The sequence below is a fragment of the Trachypithecus francoisi genome, unplaced genomic scaffold (genome assembly GCF_009764315.1).
Source record: "Trachypithecus francoisi isolate TF-2019V2 unplaced genomic scaffold, Tfra_2.0 Lachesis_group2, whole genome shotgun sequence".
In the NCBI taxonomy this organism is placed as follows: domain Eukaryota; kingdom Metazoa; phylum Chordata; class Mammalia; order Primates; family Cercopithecidae; genus Trachypithecus; species Trachypithecus francoisi.
The window spans coordinates 68,952,999-68,967,798 of record NW_022681465.1 but is presented as its reverse complement, the minus strand read 5'-3'; the positions used below and the strand labels follow the sequence as shown (position 1 = coordinate 68,967,798).

General features: G+C 41.1%; 1 protein-coding gene across 4 annotated transcripts in view; it reads right to left on the bottom strand.

Annotated features, from left to right (window-relative positions):
- The window catches only part of TTC23L (tetratricopeptide repeat domain 23 like), a 61,484-nt gene that overhangs the window by 31,866 nt on the left and 14,818 nt on the right, over positions 1-14,800 (bottom strand). For all 4 annotated transcript variants that reach the window (XR_004429792.1, XR_004429791.1, XM_033179325.1 and 1 more), the window contains exons 5-7: positions 5,327-5,483; positions 3,828-3,953; positions 1,329-1,506 (exon numbers count right to left, since the gene is read on the bottom strand). Coding sequence is in view for 2 of the 4 variants with exons in the window: in XM_033179325.1 (XP_033035216.1) it covers positions 1,329-1,506; positions 3,828-3,953; positions 5,327-5,483 (461 nt within the window). In the remaining 2 variants the exon portion in view is untranslated. The remainder of the gene's footprint in view (positions 1-1,328; positions 1,507-3,827; positions 3,954-5,326; positions 5,484-14,800) is intronic.

Here is a 14,800-nt window from a genome sequence, read left to right as displayed (position 1 = left end):
CTTGGAAAAGAGAAAGAGAAAAACATTGAGTCCACACCCACCAGACACAAAAGAACCACCTGTGCTTAATATTTCACAGGCCAAATTGTTTCAAAGAGCTGAGGGATTATCAGAGAAGACTTTGGAGCTGAGACACAGGGCAGAGCTGTTATGAGTACAGGTGTATGGTCAGATTTGGAGTTCAAATCCCTGCTTTACTACCTGTTAGCTATACAGTGTCAGCTGAGTTAGCTAAAACTCTTTGGGCTTCAGTTTTCTCATCCTTAAAATGAGATACAACAATAATGGTACCTACTTCATAGAGCTACTGTACAGATTAAATGAATCAATATATCCTCTAGGGTACTTAGAAAAAGCATTCCGTAAATTTTAACTCGTATCTTCTGGTGCTTTTGGGAAACACTGATATTTGTTGTTTTATTCATTCTGACCTGACCACTGCTTTAAGAAAGTCTTGAACACAAAAACCACACTGGCTTTTTCTGTAAGCAGTGGACTCCCTGCCTTCACAGCAGCGTTCTCTGACATCTCTCCAGTGTGATATTTATAATCGTAGATTGTCAGATTGTTTGCAATGCCTTTTCTTCCGAACCTGTTTTCATGTATACTGTTAGAATGCATTGCACCTTTTCTGTGATACAGGATATCCAGTATTTTGATCTGTTTGTCACTGTGGGAGATGCTTGAAGCCATGGGCAGCATTCTCCTTTGGAGAGAGAAAAGGTGAATTTAGCAGCTTCGACTACATGATACATAAAAGTACCCTCAACTGTTACCATATGATAGACTCAACATTCCTTCCTATGTTTTGTTCTGTTTTCCCCTGGGCATTTGTCAAGTTAGTTACCTCCAAGTGAAACACCCTTTTGTTAGTTTAACCTTAGGTTTGGAAATATAATCAGCTAGACTAGTTTAAAGTACAAATGACAGCATTACCCTAAAATATCATGATTTTTCATTCAAAAAGGCCCTTTGTTTTTGCTGAAGATGTAAGTTTGGTTGTCCCCGTATCTTTTTTCCTTGGAGTAGACTCACATTTTGCTTCTTTTTCCCAGCACCAACAGAGATGAGAGTGGGTGCCTGGGAAGGGGAAGTGCTGTCTGCACAGCCAGTGACACAGCACATTCACCCACCTGAGTCAGTGTTCTCTGGCCTGGTCATTTAAGGTTTGATCAAGGGCTCTTGGGTGGATCTGGAGGCAAGTCAGGGTCAAAACAGAATCAATTCCAGCCCTTGTTCTTCTGAGAAGCCCATGCTTCCCCGGCCCTGAGAACCAGGCCTGGGGCCAAACAAGGCAACCCAGCCTGGGCGCTGGCCAACCCACTGACCTGCTGCAAGTACTGGATGGCCTGGTTGTGGTTCCTCCTTAGCTGCTCGATCTGAGCAGTTTCCTCATACAGGCTGATCAGATCTGACGTCCTGTCACCTTTGGCAGCAATAACATCGCCAATTGCCTTTTCAAAGTATGTCAGTGCTAGGTTCAATCTGTGGATGGCCAAGGAGGCTCTGCAAGAAAAGGGATGAAAGTAGAAAGTCACAGAGAGGCCACTTACTTTGCAGACACAAAAGGAACTGATTCCAAGAATTAGAGAATTTGGCCTTCGTAGGCCCATCATCTTGGTAGCTGGCTCAAAAATCCAGCCTTGTTGTAAATAAACTCCAATTATCCTGCATTTTATCCATCAGATTTCACTGACTACTCATTAAACCCATTACTATGTCGTGCTGTTGTCTAATTTTTTAAAAAGGCAAATGGAAAAAATGGCTTCCAGGAATTCACAAGATGGGATAATTTACCCATAAACATAGACTTTCTAAAATCAAAATAAAATTTTATTACCTCTGGTTCTCTCTTTCAGGCCAAAGAAAGTTTTTGCTTTGTTTTGTTCCATTTAATTTGGCCAATTCCTCCTCAGTTTAAAATGAGAGAGGATAGAAAAAAATGTAAATATTCCCCAAAGAGAGTGATTAAATAAATTAAAGCATATGATAAATAAAATACCTCAGAGACATTAAAAGTCATGTTTTCTTTTTAGACAGATATGGGGAGATATTAAAATTGTGCTAAAAGAAAAAATATATAAAACTGCACTGAAAATGTGATCCACATAGAGATATAGTTATTGATATCCACATATATCTGTCCACAATGTTCATAGCAGTTATGTCTGTGTGGTGGTATCACAGTTGGCTTATTTGTTCTTTATACCTGTCTATATTTGCAAAATTTTCCACAACAAAGTTGGGAATATAATTTTTTTAAATGAGGATAAAACAGTATCTCATTGAGGTTTATTTTTCCAGAGACAGCAAGACAAAATGAGAGCATGGGTAGTTCAAAGCTGGTTCTGGTAGTTATTAGCTTTATCAAACTCTATGAGCCTACATTTCCTTGTAAATAGAACAATTGAGTTTATACTGCAAGTGTGTTGTGAAGAATAATATTCAGTGTAAAATCACCTAACATGTAGTAGATACACAATCAATATTCCTTCCTCCTCACTCCAATATTTGTATTCCTAAGTTGAATTAAAAATATATGTGTAAGCCAGGTGTGGTGGTGTCTTGCCTGTGGCCTCAGCTATGGAGGAGGCTGAGCCCGGGAGTTCGAGGTTTCAGTGAGTTCTGATTGCACCCTGCACTCCAGCCTGAGTGACAGAGTGAAAAGCTATCTAAATGAAAATGATAGAAATACCTACCGTCATTGGCTGTCATGAGGACTAAGTGAAATAAATTATGTAAAGCACTTAGAACAGTGTCCAGTATGTAGTTATACTTAGTAGGCACTCTAACACTTAGAACAGGACATGCATAAAAAAGTATTCAATAAATACTGGAGAATGGATAAACAAAATGAGCACCAGAGTTTTTCTGAAAAAGGAATAAGGCTATCTTTCACATAAGGCAGAAAAACTTTAGGCCTTATGTGACAGGAGTAGACATTCACCAGACTGTAATTTATTGCCCTATGGACTTAAGTCCATAGTTTGATTTAGTTCTGGACATTCCAACATCTCCCCATTTCCCATTTGACTTCTAGATTCATGGTTGTTTAGAGGAGGCAGACATGATGCATGTATTTCATTTACTTACCATTCAGTCATACACCCTACTGTGCCAAGTGCTTACAGTTCTGGAAACAGATTGCTTTCAAGGATGTAAAGATATTTGAAAAATCTAGGGAACAGTAAACTCTTTATTCTTTTTCTTCTAACAATCTGATGGGCCCACATTCATTTCTAAATATTCTGATTCTCGGAGGATCCCTAACTCAACAGCAAGACAGTTAAATCTTGTTCTGTCTTAAACAAATTCCATGAACTTTGTTTTCATATGGAACAGCACTTTACTTAAAAATGCACATGCTGTGCATGGCTTTCACAGCTTCCAGTTAATTGTCTTTATTAAGTGTTTCTTCATCTAAAATGTCACATGTAATGACAAAAATAGGTGGCAATTCAGAAAAAAATATATTAGAGTGAGCGTGAGAGGCAAGTGTAAGGAAGACTAAGAGTTAGTGAGTTCAGATTACAGATCCAACATTTACAAGCTATATTATCTTGGACAATTTGTTTAACCTCGGCTTCAGTCTCCTTGACCGCCCCCCTTTAATAAAATAATGGTCATACCAACTACCTCAATAGCTGTTGTGAGGATTACATGGGGCAGTACACAAAAAGCACAGTGTATGCGTTTGGTAAATATGAGCCTGTTTTATTATCATTTGAGTTTCTGGGGTTTTTTGCTCTAAATATTTTTCTCCCTAATATCATGTAATTCCAGGCCTCATTCATAAAATCCTCAGCTTCACCAAGCCCAGATCTTACCTGCCCAAAGCAAGTGTTAGGTCTTTCTCAGAGACTTGTAACTCACAAATGCCTCCTTCATATAATTCTTTCAGCTCCTTCATGTTTCTCTCTGCCTTCCGCAGGTTGAAATAGGCTTCTCTGCCAGTGAAACAGTCAAGGAAAATGCCAAGCACTCAAACTAACATCCACTGCACAGGGACAGCAGGTGATAAGGAAACAAAAGGAGCTCTTGGAAAAATGAAGCAATATTAAAAATGGTTACTTAGCTATGTTCTTTATTTTCCATGTATTACGTTGTCAAGAAGGAAGAATTCTTTAGAAAAGGAACAGGGGCTTGGGTTTCCTGTGGTGGTTGCCGGAATCCAAGACTAGAGTAGGAAGGGTTTGCAGGAGCGAACGGAAACTGTAAATTACACTCGATTTCCTTGAGAGGCATCTACTGCGTGACAATAGTTATTCATTTTTCCCAAGCCTATTCCTGTGAATGGTAAAAGAGACTAATTACTCTGAAAGGAACTTTCTGGGTCATTTAGAAAGTCCAAGCAAAGCAGGTTTTGGGCCAGAGGCAAACAGCAGAAAAGCAAAAAAATCCCTTTAATTCCCAAACATGCTTCTATTTCCCACATTTTCAATAGCCCCCTGCTAAGGGTATAACAGAGGAAGGCCACATATCAGATTTTGCAAGTTGAACATTAGGACCAAAAAAGTAGAGAGGCGGATGTATGGAGAGGAGACTGGGGACACATGGGCTCAAGGAGTGCTCATGATGATTTGTGAACATCAAATGCCCTTAACATCTTTCCAGTGGAGATGGTACAAAAGGCTGTCAAAATCTCCAGTTCTGAGGAAAGGCACATATAACAGTCCCCGTCTGGGGGTTTGCAGAACTACTTGTTTTGTCTATTTTGCTTGGCCTCCAGCCTCATGGGCAGTATCCGCAAGAGCATTTCAAAAAACTACAATGATCGAGAATCAGTTAAATCAGTGGTTTTGGGCTGCAAATTACAATCTCTGGAGGGCTTTTAAAAATTTCAATGAACAGATGTACCTCAGAGCCTCTCAGTCAAAATCTTTGGGGTAGGAACAGACAGCAGAAATTCTTAAAGCTCCCCAGGGGATTACAATGTGCAGCCTAGTTTGCCAAATTGTGCTTTAAATTATCGCCCATTCTCTCCATCCCTACACCACCACTACCACCACCCGCAACCTCATTGCTAATACTGATTTTCTTGGGTGCTCAATGAAGAGCGGAACAGACTCAGAAAACCTTCGACTGGCTAGGTGATATGTCACTAGTGAAATCTCTTCCATGGCTCAACTCAGAGTTTATATGAATAGACACAGGAAGAGAATACACACCCTTCTAGATGGAGAGGAGAGGCTTGTGGAGGGCCTCAATGTTGGAACAGATCTACAAGGCCTTGGTTCCATTTCCCACCCTCCTGTATGAGATGACCCATCTGGCATGTGTGGCCTGTGGCCCCGAACACTAAACACAGCTGGGAAGGGAAGGATATCGGTTCTGCAGGAGCCAGGCCACCCCCAGAGTGTAGTACAGCATGACCAGAGCTTCCAGGATTTCCTCTTTCTCCTTATCTGAGGTTGTATTTGCCTTCCAGGTCAACAGTGTATTCTTGGCCGACACAGCATGTTTCTTGGCCTGAACTGGGAGGCCTGGGGGAGTTAGAGGGTGGGTAGCAAGAAGACAGACATTAAAAAGGCATGCTTCAGTCAAAAACATTCCTGGGAGGGGATAAAGTGGGCAGTGTAGTTGTCATATGGTTTATAGCATTGGTTCCTAAATCTGGCTGTGAATCAGAATTATTGGAAATGCTTGTAAAGAATACAGATTCCTGGGCCCCACCCAAGACCTAGTGAGTGGGGAATCTCCAGAGAAGTGGGGTCCAGGGATCTCTAATTTTAATCTGCACCACAAGTGGTTCTTATTCAGCCCTCTCAACATTAGCCTTCAGACCTCAGTTTGGAACTCAAGGTAGAGACAGGAATGGAAGGTGAGTATCCTATTTCTGGTTCTACCTGCCACTAATGCCATGTGACCTTTTCAACCCACAAAGCTTCTCCATCCTCCAATTGTTGAACAACAATAATAATTATAGAAGCTGCCCCTTATCAAACACATGGAGATAGTCCAGGAACAAAGTAGGTTATGCCATAGAATGCTGTGCATTGAGCAGTCTGGAAAAGCCATTCTGTAAATACAAGGGCTTATGAATGCAATTACTTCCATCTGGGGATTTTTTTTTTTTTATTTTTTTCAATCTAAGATGAATCTGGTGATACTAACTGGTCACATAACACACATAAAAAGATTGCAATTGCTAAGTGCAATGAGGCCCCAAACTCAGAAGACAAAGGCAAGGCCAGACCCTAGGTAGACAGAACTGGTGGCGTTTTTCCCTTGGTTTTATCTTTTCTTTCTTTCTTTTTTTTTTTTAAATATTTAAAAATACAAAACTTGTGCCCAGGGCTGACTTTCCATAGACTGCAGGGAGGGAGCTGCTCTGCTACATACAAAACCCTAAGCCAGAAGCAGGTCATCTAATGATTTAGCACCAGGTTCCTCTCAAATATGCATTGCATGAAGGGTGAAAGGGCAGCCCCAAATCTCATTTTTTCCCCTTGTGTTTTGCTGATGTTCCCGGGCACTTACACGAGCTGCTCTTTGTCCAGTCAACAGAGGTAGACTTGGGAAGACTGAAAACAACAGGTAGGGTTCACTTTCAACCCTCTCTCTGCAAGTTCCTAGGGGCTGGTAAACATACTCACCCCTGCCAAGTAGGACACTGTGCCCCTAATCCTCACTTCACACCACCAGCCCCAGTCCTACTCAGCAAACTGCCTTTGGCTCCTGAAGCCTAGTTTCACAGAATGGGTGCAAGTCAATAGCAATAAGGATACATTTAAAAGTCTGTCTTTGATACCTGCGCCCTCATGTGTTCTAAGTGCACCTCCTGAATTAGTTATAGCAATGAAAGGGAACACCGTCTTCCCTGGGAGAGTTCTAAAGGTGACTGACCCAGGTCCCTTTTCCCTTTTGCAACCATTGTCTAAGCAGCAGTGTCAAAATGAAGTTCAATTCTTTTGTGACTTCTGACCAAAGCAAGAACCATAAAAAAGTATTTCAAATGCACCTTCCCAAATTCACAAGAAGATTATGTCTTCCCCTTTCCAAACAGCAGAGACAAAAGTACAGTGCTTGATCCATGGCCCCCAAAAAGGATAATGAAGTTCAGATTGTGCAAGGACACTATAAAGGTCAGCAAACTGGCAAAGTAATCCAGGTTTACCAGAAGAAATATGGCATCCGGCTGGGTGCAGTGGCTCACGTCTGTAATCCCAGCACTTTGGGAGGCCAAGGGGGGCGAATCACAAGGTCAGGAGATGGAGACTATCCTGGCCAACATGGTGAAACTCCATCTCTACTAAAAATACAAAAATTAGCTGGGCGTTGTGGTGTGCACCTGTAGTCCCATCTACTAGGGAGGCTGAGGCAGGGGAATCACTTGAATACATTAGGTGAAGGTTGCAGTGAGCCGAGATCACGCCACTGCACTCCAGCCTGGCAACAGAGCGAGACTGTTTCAGAAAAAAAAAAAAAAAAAAAGGCATATACTGACAGGGTGCAGTGGGAAAAGGCTAATGGCACAACTATCCATGTGGGCATTGACCCCAGCAAGGCAGCTATCACTAGGCTAAAACTGGAAAAGAACAGAAAAAGATCCTTGAGCAGAAAGTCAAATCTCACCTAGTAGGAAAGAAAAATAGTAGACAGGAGGAAGAAATATTTGAGAAGATGCAGGGGTAAAGTATCCCTATCTACACCTTTCATTAAAAACTGCAAAAATAAAAATAAATAAAAGTGACCCAGAGCCAAGAAGTCTCTGCAGAATACTCAGAAATACCTGTTCTATTGGTCTCAACTGAAGAGAAAAATGGACTCTGATGAAAGAGAGGGTTGTGCCCTAAGTTAAGGGTGGCCTTCAAATTGCACTGTGCATTATAAACACCCTATTAAAATGCAGATTCCTGTACTACACTTCCAGTAGTTACAGCTCACAAGTTCTGGGATAAGAACCAAGAATACACATTTAAAACAAGCAACCATGTTTCAGATGGTAACCAAGGGTTCTCATTTGTAAGAACTAATCTTGGTAATAATGCAAGGCTGGCTGAGGACCACACTTGGAGAAACACATAGTTAGTAAAATCTTTACAGAAGAAGTAGGACTCAGATTGTTTTTCAAGAGTGGATAGGATTTTGACTGATACAAGGAGGGATTTCCCCTTGGATTAAATAGCTTGAGGCCTTGAAGATAGAATAAGCAAGCATGTGTATGTATGTGTGCCGCACTGGGGGATGAGGTTAGGTGGATACAGGATTGTTAGGGAAGGTAGAAAGATGACTGAAAGGAAACTCTGAATTGAAAAACATATAAGCAGGCCGGGCGCGGTGGCTCATAACTGTAAAGTGCCTCCCAGCTCTTTGGGAGGCCAAGGCGGGTGGATCACGAGGTCAGGAGATCGAGACCATCCTGGCTAACACGGTGAAACCCTGTCTCTACTAAAAAAAAAAAAAAAAATTAGCTGGGTGTGGTGGCGGGCACCTGTAGTCCCAGCTACCCCCGAGGCTGAGGCAGGAGAATGGCATGAACCTGGGAGGCGGAGCTTACAGTGAGCCAAGATCGCACTACTGTACTCCAGCCTGGGCAACAGAGTGAGACTCCGTCTCAAATGGAAAAAAGAAAAAAGAAAAAAAGAAAAACGTATAAGCTATGCATTGAATATGTAAAGCATCTTGGATGATGTCTTAATTTGTATGTGCTGCTGTAACAGAATACCTGAGACCAGGTAATCTATAAAGAACAGAAATTTCTCACAGTTCTGGAGGCTGAAAAGTCTAAGATGAAGACACCAGCTTCTTGTGAGCGACCTCTTGCTGTGTTCATATATGATGAAAAGAGGAAGAAAAAAAGAACCAAACACCACAAAAAGCCTCTTTTATAAGGGCCTTAATCCCGTTTATGAGGGAGAAGCCCTCATAGCCTAATCCCCTCTGAAAGGCCCCACTTCTTGATGCTATCACAGTGGCAACACCTGAACTTTGGAGTGGACATGCTCGGACCTTAGCAGATGCCAAGATGAGGAGGGGGAATTAGATCTGTTACATAACAGGGAGTCTTCACAGGTCTGGAGGAAGAAGACAGCATCATTAGTTAGCTCACAGAAAACTCTGCTTCAAATACTGGAAGCTGAGATTGCTACTTTAGACCAAGAAAATAAAGTAGAAAACTGAGAAAGTGTTTTGATCAAACAGGTCATTTTCCACAAGTAGGTGGGCCATTGGGAATGTGTCATTAAGGACTGTAAAAACCAAACTCAAGACAGTTCCCTGGGTCCTTAGGAAGAAGAAAGGTGAAACTGGAGGAGCTACTAAAAACCACCCCAAATCAGCAGACACTCCTTCTGGGCTTGTGAATGTCAAATAAAACAACTACCACTCAAGAAAGTTGTTCTGAGGCAGTCCCTGAGGCTTTGCAAGCCTGCACCCTCCCTGCAAAGTATCCCATGCTGGTTGTGCAATTCCCAGGAGGAATACTTTCCCTCTCTGCTCAGCAGCGAATTAATCATACGGTTCCTTGCTTTCACACGACTAGGCCCCACATTGTGGGACTTCTGATGGAAAAGCTGAGCCACAAGGGGCTTAAGCAAACTGAACAAGGATCTTTTTTTTTTTTTTTTTTTTTTTTTTTTTTGAGACGGAGTCTCGCTCTGTCACCCAAGCTGGAGTGCACTGGCCAGATCTCAGCTCACTGCAAGCTCCGCCTCCCGGGTTCACGCCATTCTCCTGCCTCAGCCTCCCGAGTAGCTGGGACTACAGGCGCCCGCCACCTCGCCCGGCTAGTTTTTTGTAGTTTTTAGTAGAGACGGGGTTTCACCGTGTTAGCCAGGATGGTCTCGATCTCCTGACCTTGTGATCCGCCCACCTCGGCCTCCCAAAGTGCTGGGATTACAGGCTTGAGCCACCGCGCCCGGCTGAACAAGGATCTTGATTTAAAACAATTTATTATAGTTTAAGCCCTAAAGGGGAAAAACTTCTTTCACCTTCCCAGAATCCACTCTGATCTCCAAAGTGGAATGCATGAACTCTATGGGTATGCAATATGCCATAAGAGTGTGAGGAGGAAATCAAAACTTCTCTATTTTTTTTAATCTGAAGCCTTTTCCTATTTTATTACTATTTATATTACATAACACATCAATACTGTTGTACACAATCTATTTAAAATACACATATAAAAAGTAATTGATTGTTTGCTTAAGTTTCTTTTAGTGATAAGGGAGGTGTCTCTTGAGTTTGGAGACCACTGCTCTAGACAAATGTTTTCCAACCTTTTCAAGTATGAAAGAGCTCTTTTTATATTTTAAAAAAACCACATGGCTTCCTCCACTTGTGATAATTATTTTCATAGACCATGATACTTGAAAAAAATCATATTGACAGTACTATGAATTCAGTATCAGTAACACTTTGAAATGAATTTATGTTTATTAAGTCTAAATCCTCTTTCATATAAAAAGAACACTGTGTATAAGATTATTGTATATATCCATGAAGGATGCTTCACAGACCAAGTCACTTCTCTGTATCTGCCTCCCCAAGCCAAGGATAACACCGTTCTATCTGCACTGACAGTGCAGCAGTTTTCAAGGTACAAGGCAGAGGGGCAGCAAGACCTGCTTCTGGAGCCCAAGATTCAGAAATTACAAGGAAATATTGATGAGATGGCAAAATGAGTCCAAAGATTGCCCAACAAACATATCAATCATTTTGCTTTAGTCTGGGTTGGGATTCTATCATTGATGTCTGCTACACTGACTCAGACCAGAGAAAACCTCCTCAGAGCTACCCAATCTTTGGAGGTTGTTATTGTCACCAGAGAGCAGTCACCTTTGATCATCATCTATATTTAAGCAGTTACTGTGGCATGGTGATTAAAAGAGCAGGGTCTAGAGTCACACTCTCCAGGTACAAATTCTGGTTTAGTCATTATGACTTGAACATCCTTATGACTTGAAAAAGTTACTTAATCTATCTGTGCCTGTTTATTCACCTACAAAATGGTACTGAAAATATATCTTGCAGAGTTGTTGCAAGGATTAATTTAATATAAAAAAGGATTAAATAGTGCCTAAATGAAGTGAGTTTGAAGAAATATTAGCCATTATTATTATTATTACCAACGTCCATTTCTCTCATTGAGTAATTTACTACCATTTGTACTTATTTTGAACATTTTTCATAGTGCTGTTTACAGAATCTTTGTAAAAGGCTTGCATTCTCAAATGCAGACTCACTTCAGGTAGGTATCAGGCTTCTTGTGGGTCAGATTACCTGGTTTTTATCATTCTCTGTTGTTTCTGTACCAGTTTTTGTGTCTTTATTTTAACCAACTAGACAAAGAAGGCAGAGCTCATGACTTAGGCTTCTTTTGCTGGATCTTGCAACATTTATAACATAGCCCCAATACCTGAAAGATTCCCAGTAATAATAGACTGACTAAATTACTGTTTCATTAATAAGCAGAATTTCAGAAAACTGCTTGCCCACGTTACCATATTTTCCTTCCTGAACACTTGAAAACAGTGCACCACTAGTTACCAGACTACCCTGGTGATCTCCGCCTGCCCTTTCTCTGCTGCTGGATCAATAGGCTTATTAGGATCATCATCAGGGCAGTGGGCCATAGAGGTCCACTTCTAGTGTCAATTGTTCCGTTTAACAAGCCAACCAACTTTTATACACTCTGCTTGCAAAAGCCTCACATTCTCCTGTGAATCCCATTTCATCAATTACTCCATTAAAAAAATCTTTAAACCCTCTCTTCTAACTGGCTCCTTCCCCTTTGCTAAAATCTTCCTGCATCTCCTTCTCTTGTAAAATCATCTTCACTAGCCTACTGGTCCCTATTGCTTCCCTTCCTCCCTGGGATCTGGCTTCTCCTCCAACCATTATGGGGAAACTGTTCTTCTGAGGTCCCCTCAAAAACATCCTAATAAATGAATCCAACTGCAGTTTTTCAGTCTGCATTTCACTGCAGTATCAGACACCCTTAGCTGTTTGGCTCCCTAGGTACTGCACCAACCTGCTTCTCCTTTATAAACCTTCTGTAATTGATTCTTTGCTAACTCTTTATCAAGGTCCTTTGTTCTCTACCATTAATGTATCCATTTTCCAAGTTTTTCTGTTTCTTCCACTTCTCTCTTTCCTTCTTGCAAGTTTTATCAACTCCTATTACTTCAACCTTAGCTTCCGTGCTTATAATTTACCATTTCCCCTCTTTAGTTCTGGTCTCAAATATTCCTCCATGCTTATGCCTTTCCTTCTCTCCTCCCAAGTTCTGATCCCAAATTTCCAGCACAAGTGAAAATGTATTACAGGTTGAGTATCCCTTATCCAAAATGCTTGGGACCAGAAGTGTTCCAGATTTCAGATTTTTTTTCTGGATGGGGGGCATTTTTGGATTATTTGCAGATAACCAATCGAACATCTCTAAAATCTGAAAATCTGAAATCCAAAATGTTCCAATGAGCATTTCCTTTAAGCGACACATCAGCACTCAAAAAGTTTTAGATTTTGGAACATTTTGGATTTCAGATTTTCAGATTAGTGATTCTCAACTTGTGGATTCTCTATCGCAATTTCAAAATCTATACATAAAAAACTGGACTCAGCATTCCTCTCCCAGTCCACTTCCTTTCTGACCTACTTCTCTCTGAAAATGGCAATTTCAGGGGCCCAAAACATCACGGTCATCTTTGGGCCTCACTGTCACTCAGCCCTAAATCGAACACCAAGTCCTGCCAACTCCTCCTTAATGGTCTTTGTCTTTTAATAATCATTTTTGAATAGGTAACACATTTCTATAGTTGAAAAGTTAAAAAGTATATGAAAAAGTAAACACTGAGAGGTCTCACTTCCAATCCTGTTCCCTTTGTCCCCAACCACCATCTAAGTAACATTTTTTGTTTCATTCTTGTGTACTATTCGGTGTTTTTTATGTAAAAATAAGCCTACATTCTCATTTCTTACTCCCTCTTTCTTACACAAAAAGAGGCATATTATAAACACTGTACGCATTGTGCATTCTCTATTCCCTAAAGAGATCTTTCCCTAGAAGGATATAGAGATTCCTCATGTTCTTTTTTAAAATTCCATATTTCCCTCTGTGTGTATATACTAGTTTCCTGTTGATGGATACTTGCTTGTTTCCAGTCTTTTACTATTATGAACGATGCTGCAAAGAATAACCTTGTCCATGTTATCAGTGTGTATTTAGGACAGATTCCCAGAAGCGGGTTTCTGGTTTAAAAATAAATGTATCTGTCTTTCATAGACTCTTGAATCCTTACCTTCTCACCCATTCTCTCTGGCAGCCTAGTTTTAGACTCAGATGACTGAGATGGCCTCCATTCCATCACTGCTGGATTAACCTTGCCAAAAGTACACTTTGACATTTTTATCATCCTGCTGGAAAATCTCCAGTAGTGCTCTTTGCCTATCAAATAAATTACAAATTCCTTAGCCTGTATTTAAAACCACACCATGGCCTGCCCAATGTACCCTTCTCCTTTCCAGGTTCATCTTACCAGTCCTAACCTTAGCCAGGCAAGGCTGCTTACTGCCGTCTCCACAGACGTGGCACTTTTCTTCCTAATGCCTTGGCCCACATCATCCTTTTCAACAGAAATGCCCACCCTTTCTTCCACCTACCCAAACCCTACTCCTTTTTTACAACCCTTGAATCCACCTCCCCCTTGAATCTATCAACTCAGCCAGAAATGATTTCACCCAACCTTCCTGAAACCCATTATTTAAATCAATTACATGGCATTTACCTTATAGTGCCTTCCCTCATAGTTATGTCCCTAGGTAGTTCACCTTCCACACTAAGTTGTAAAACCTTTGACGGCTTCTTTTCATTACATTTCCCACAGTGTTCTTCATGGCATTTCACATATACAGGTTTCTCACTAAGTACTCACTGAATGACTGTTTATTGAGAGAAATCAGCCTTTTGGCTGCTGGAGAAGGCCCAAAGTGAAATGAGCAAAGCAGGGCTGATGACTATAAAACATGCATGGGTGCAGTGAGGCATGAACGCACACAGACACACACATCTGCCTACACAGGAGGCCAGCTTATATATTCCGTCCACTTTAAAGCAGTTAGAGGATGAATGACAACCACACTGCGTGGAGCTGAGCAAGTACTTCATCTCTCTTGAAGATCTGCCATTTTTCAAAGCCTTACTTACTCCATGGACCAGACACTAAAAAGACACTAAAAAAGCTGAAGTGAAAAAACTGAAATAAAAGCTTAAGTGAACAAACCAAAATATGACTGAAATAAGAGGCACTGGGCTATTCTCAAAGAAAGCTTACAGTCACAACCTATTCTAAAAAAAAAATCTAGGCTGGTATCAGAAAATCTGGGTTCAAGTCTAGGCTCCATTACATCACATGGACACTTCATCTGACCAGCAAGCTGCTTTTCCCATCTAGGAGAAACAAACAAAAAAAGTCTCTTGTACAGGAAAACTTGTGTCTCCTCCAACTTATTGCCCCAACGTAGTTCTCTATTCATGCAGCAGGAAAAACTGTCAGTTAGGGAGGAAAGGTTTTATCACCATCTTTTGTGGTACAACCTGTTCACTTATCTTGACTTAACTTGGAATCTAATTGGAAAAGTAAAACTCAAAGGCAGTTTGTGGCTCATTATGGAAGGGGTTGATTTCAGAAGATCTAGGCCAACCTCCTTCTAGACCTACCCTAGTTATCTTCAAGGCAAGACAGACAGAGCAGCATCTGGCCTTGCCTAGTTTCAGAGAAATCTCCCTGTCAAATGCCTTCCTCTTCAGTTCAAGTTCATCACCTCAAGCTTGAATTTCAGTGAAAGACTCTTAGCTAGT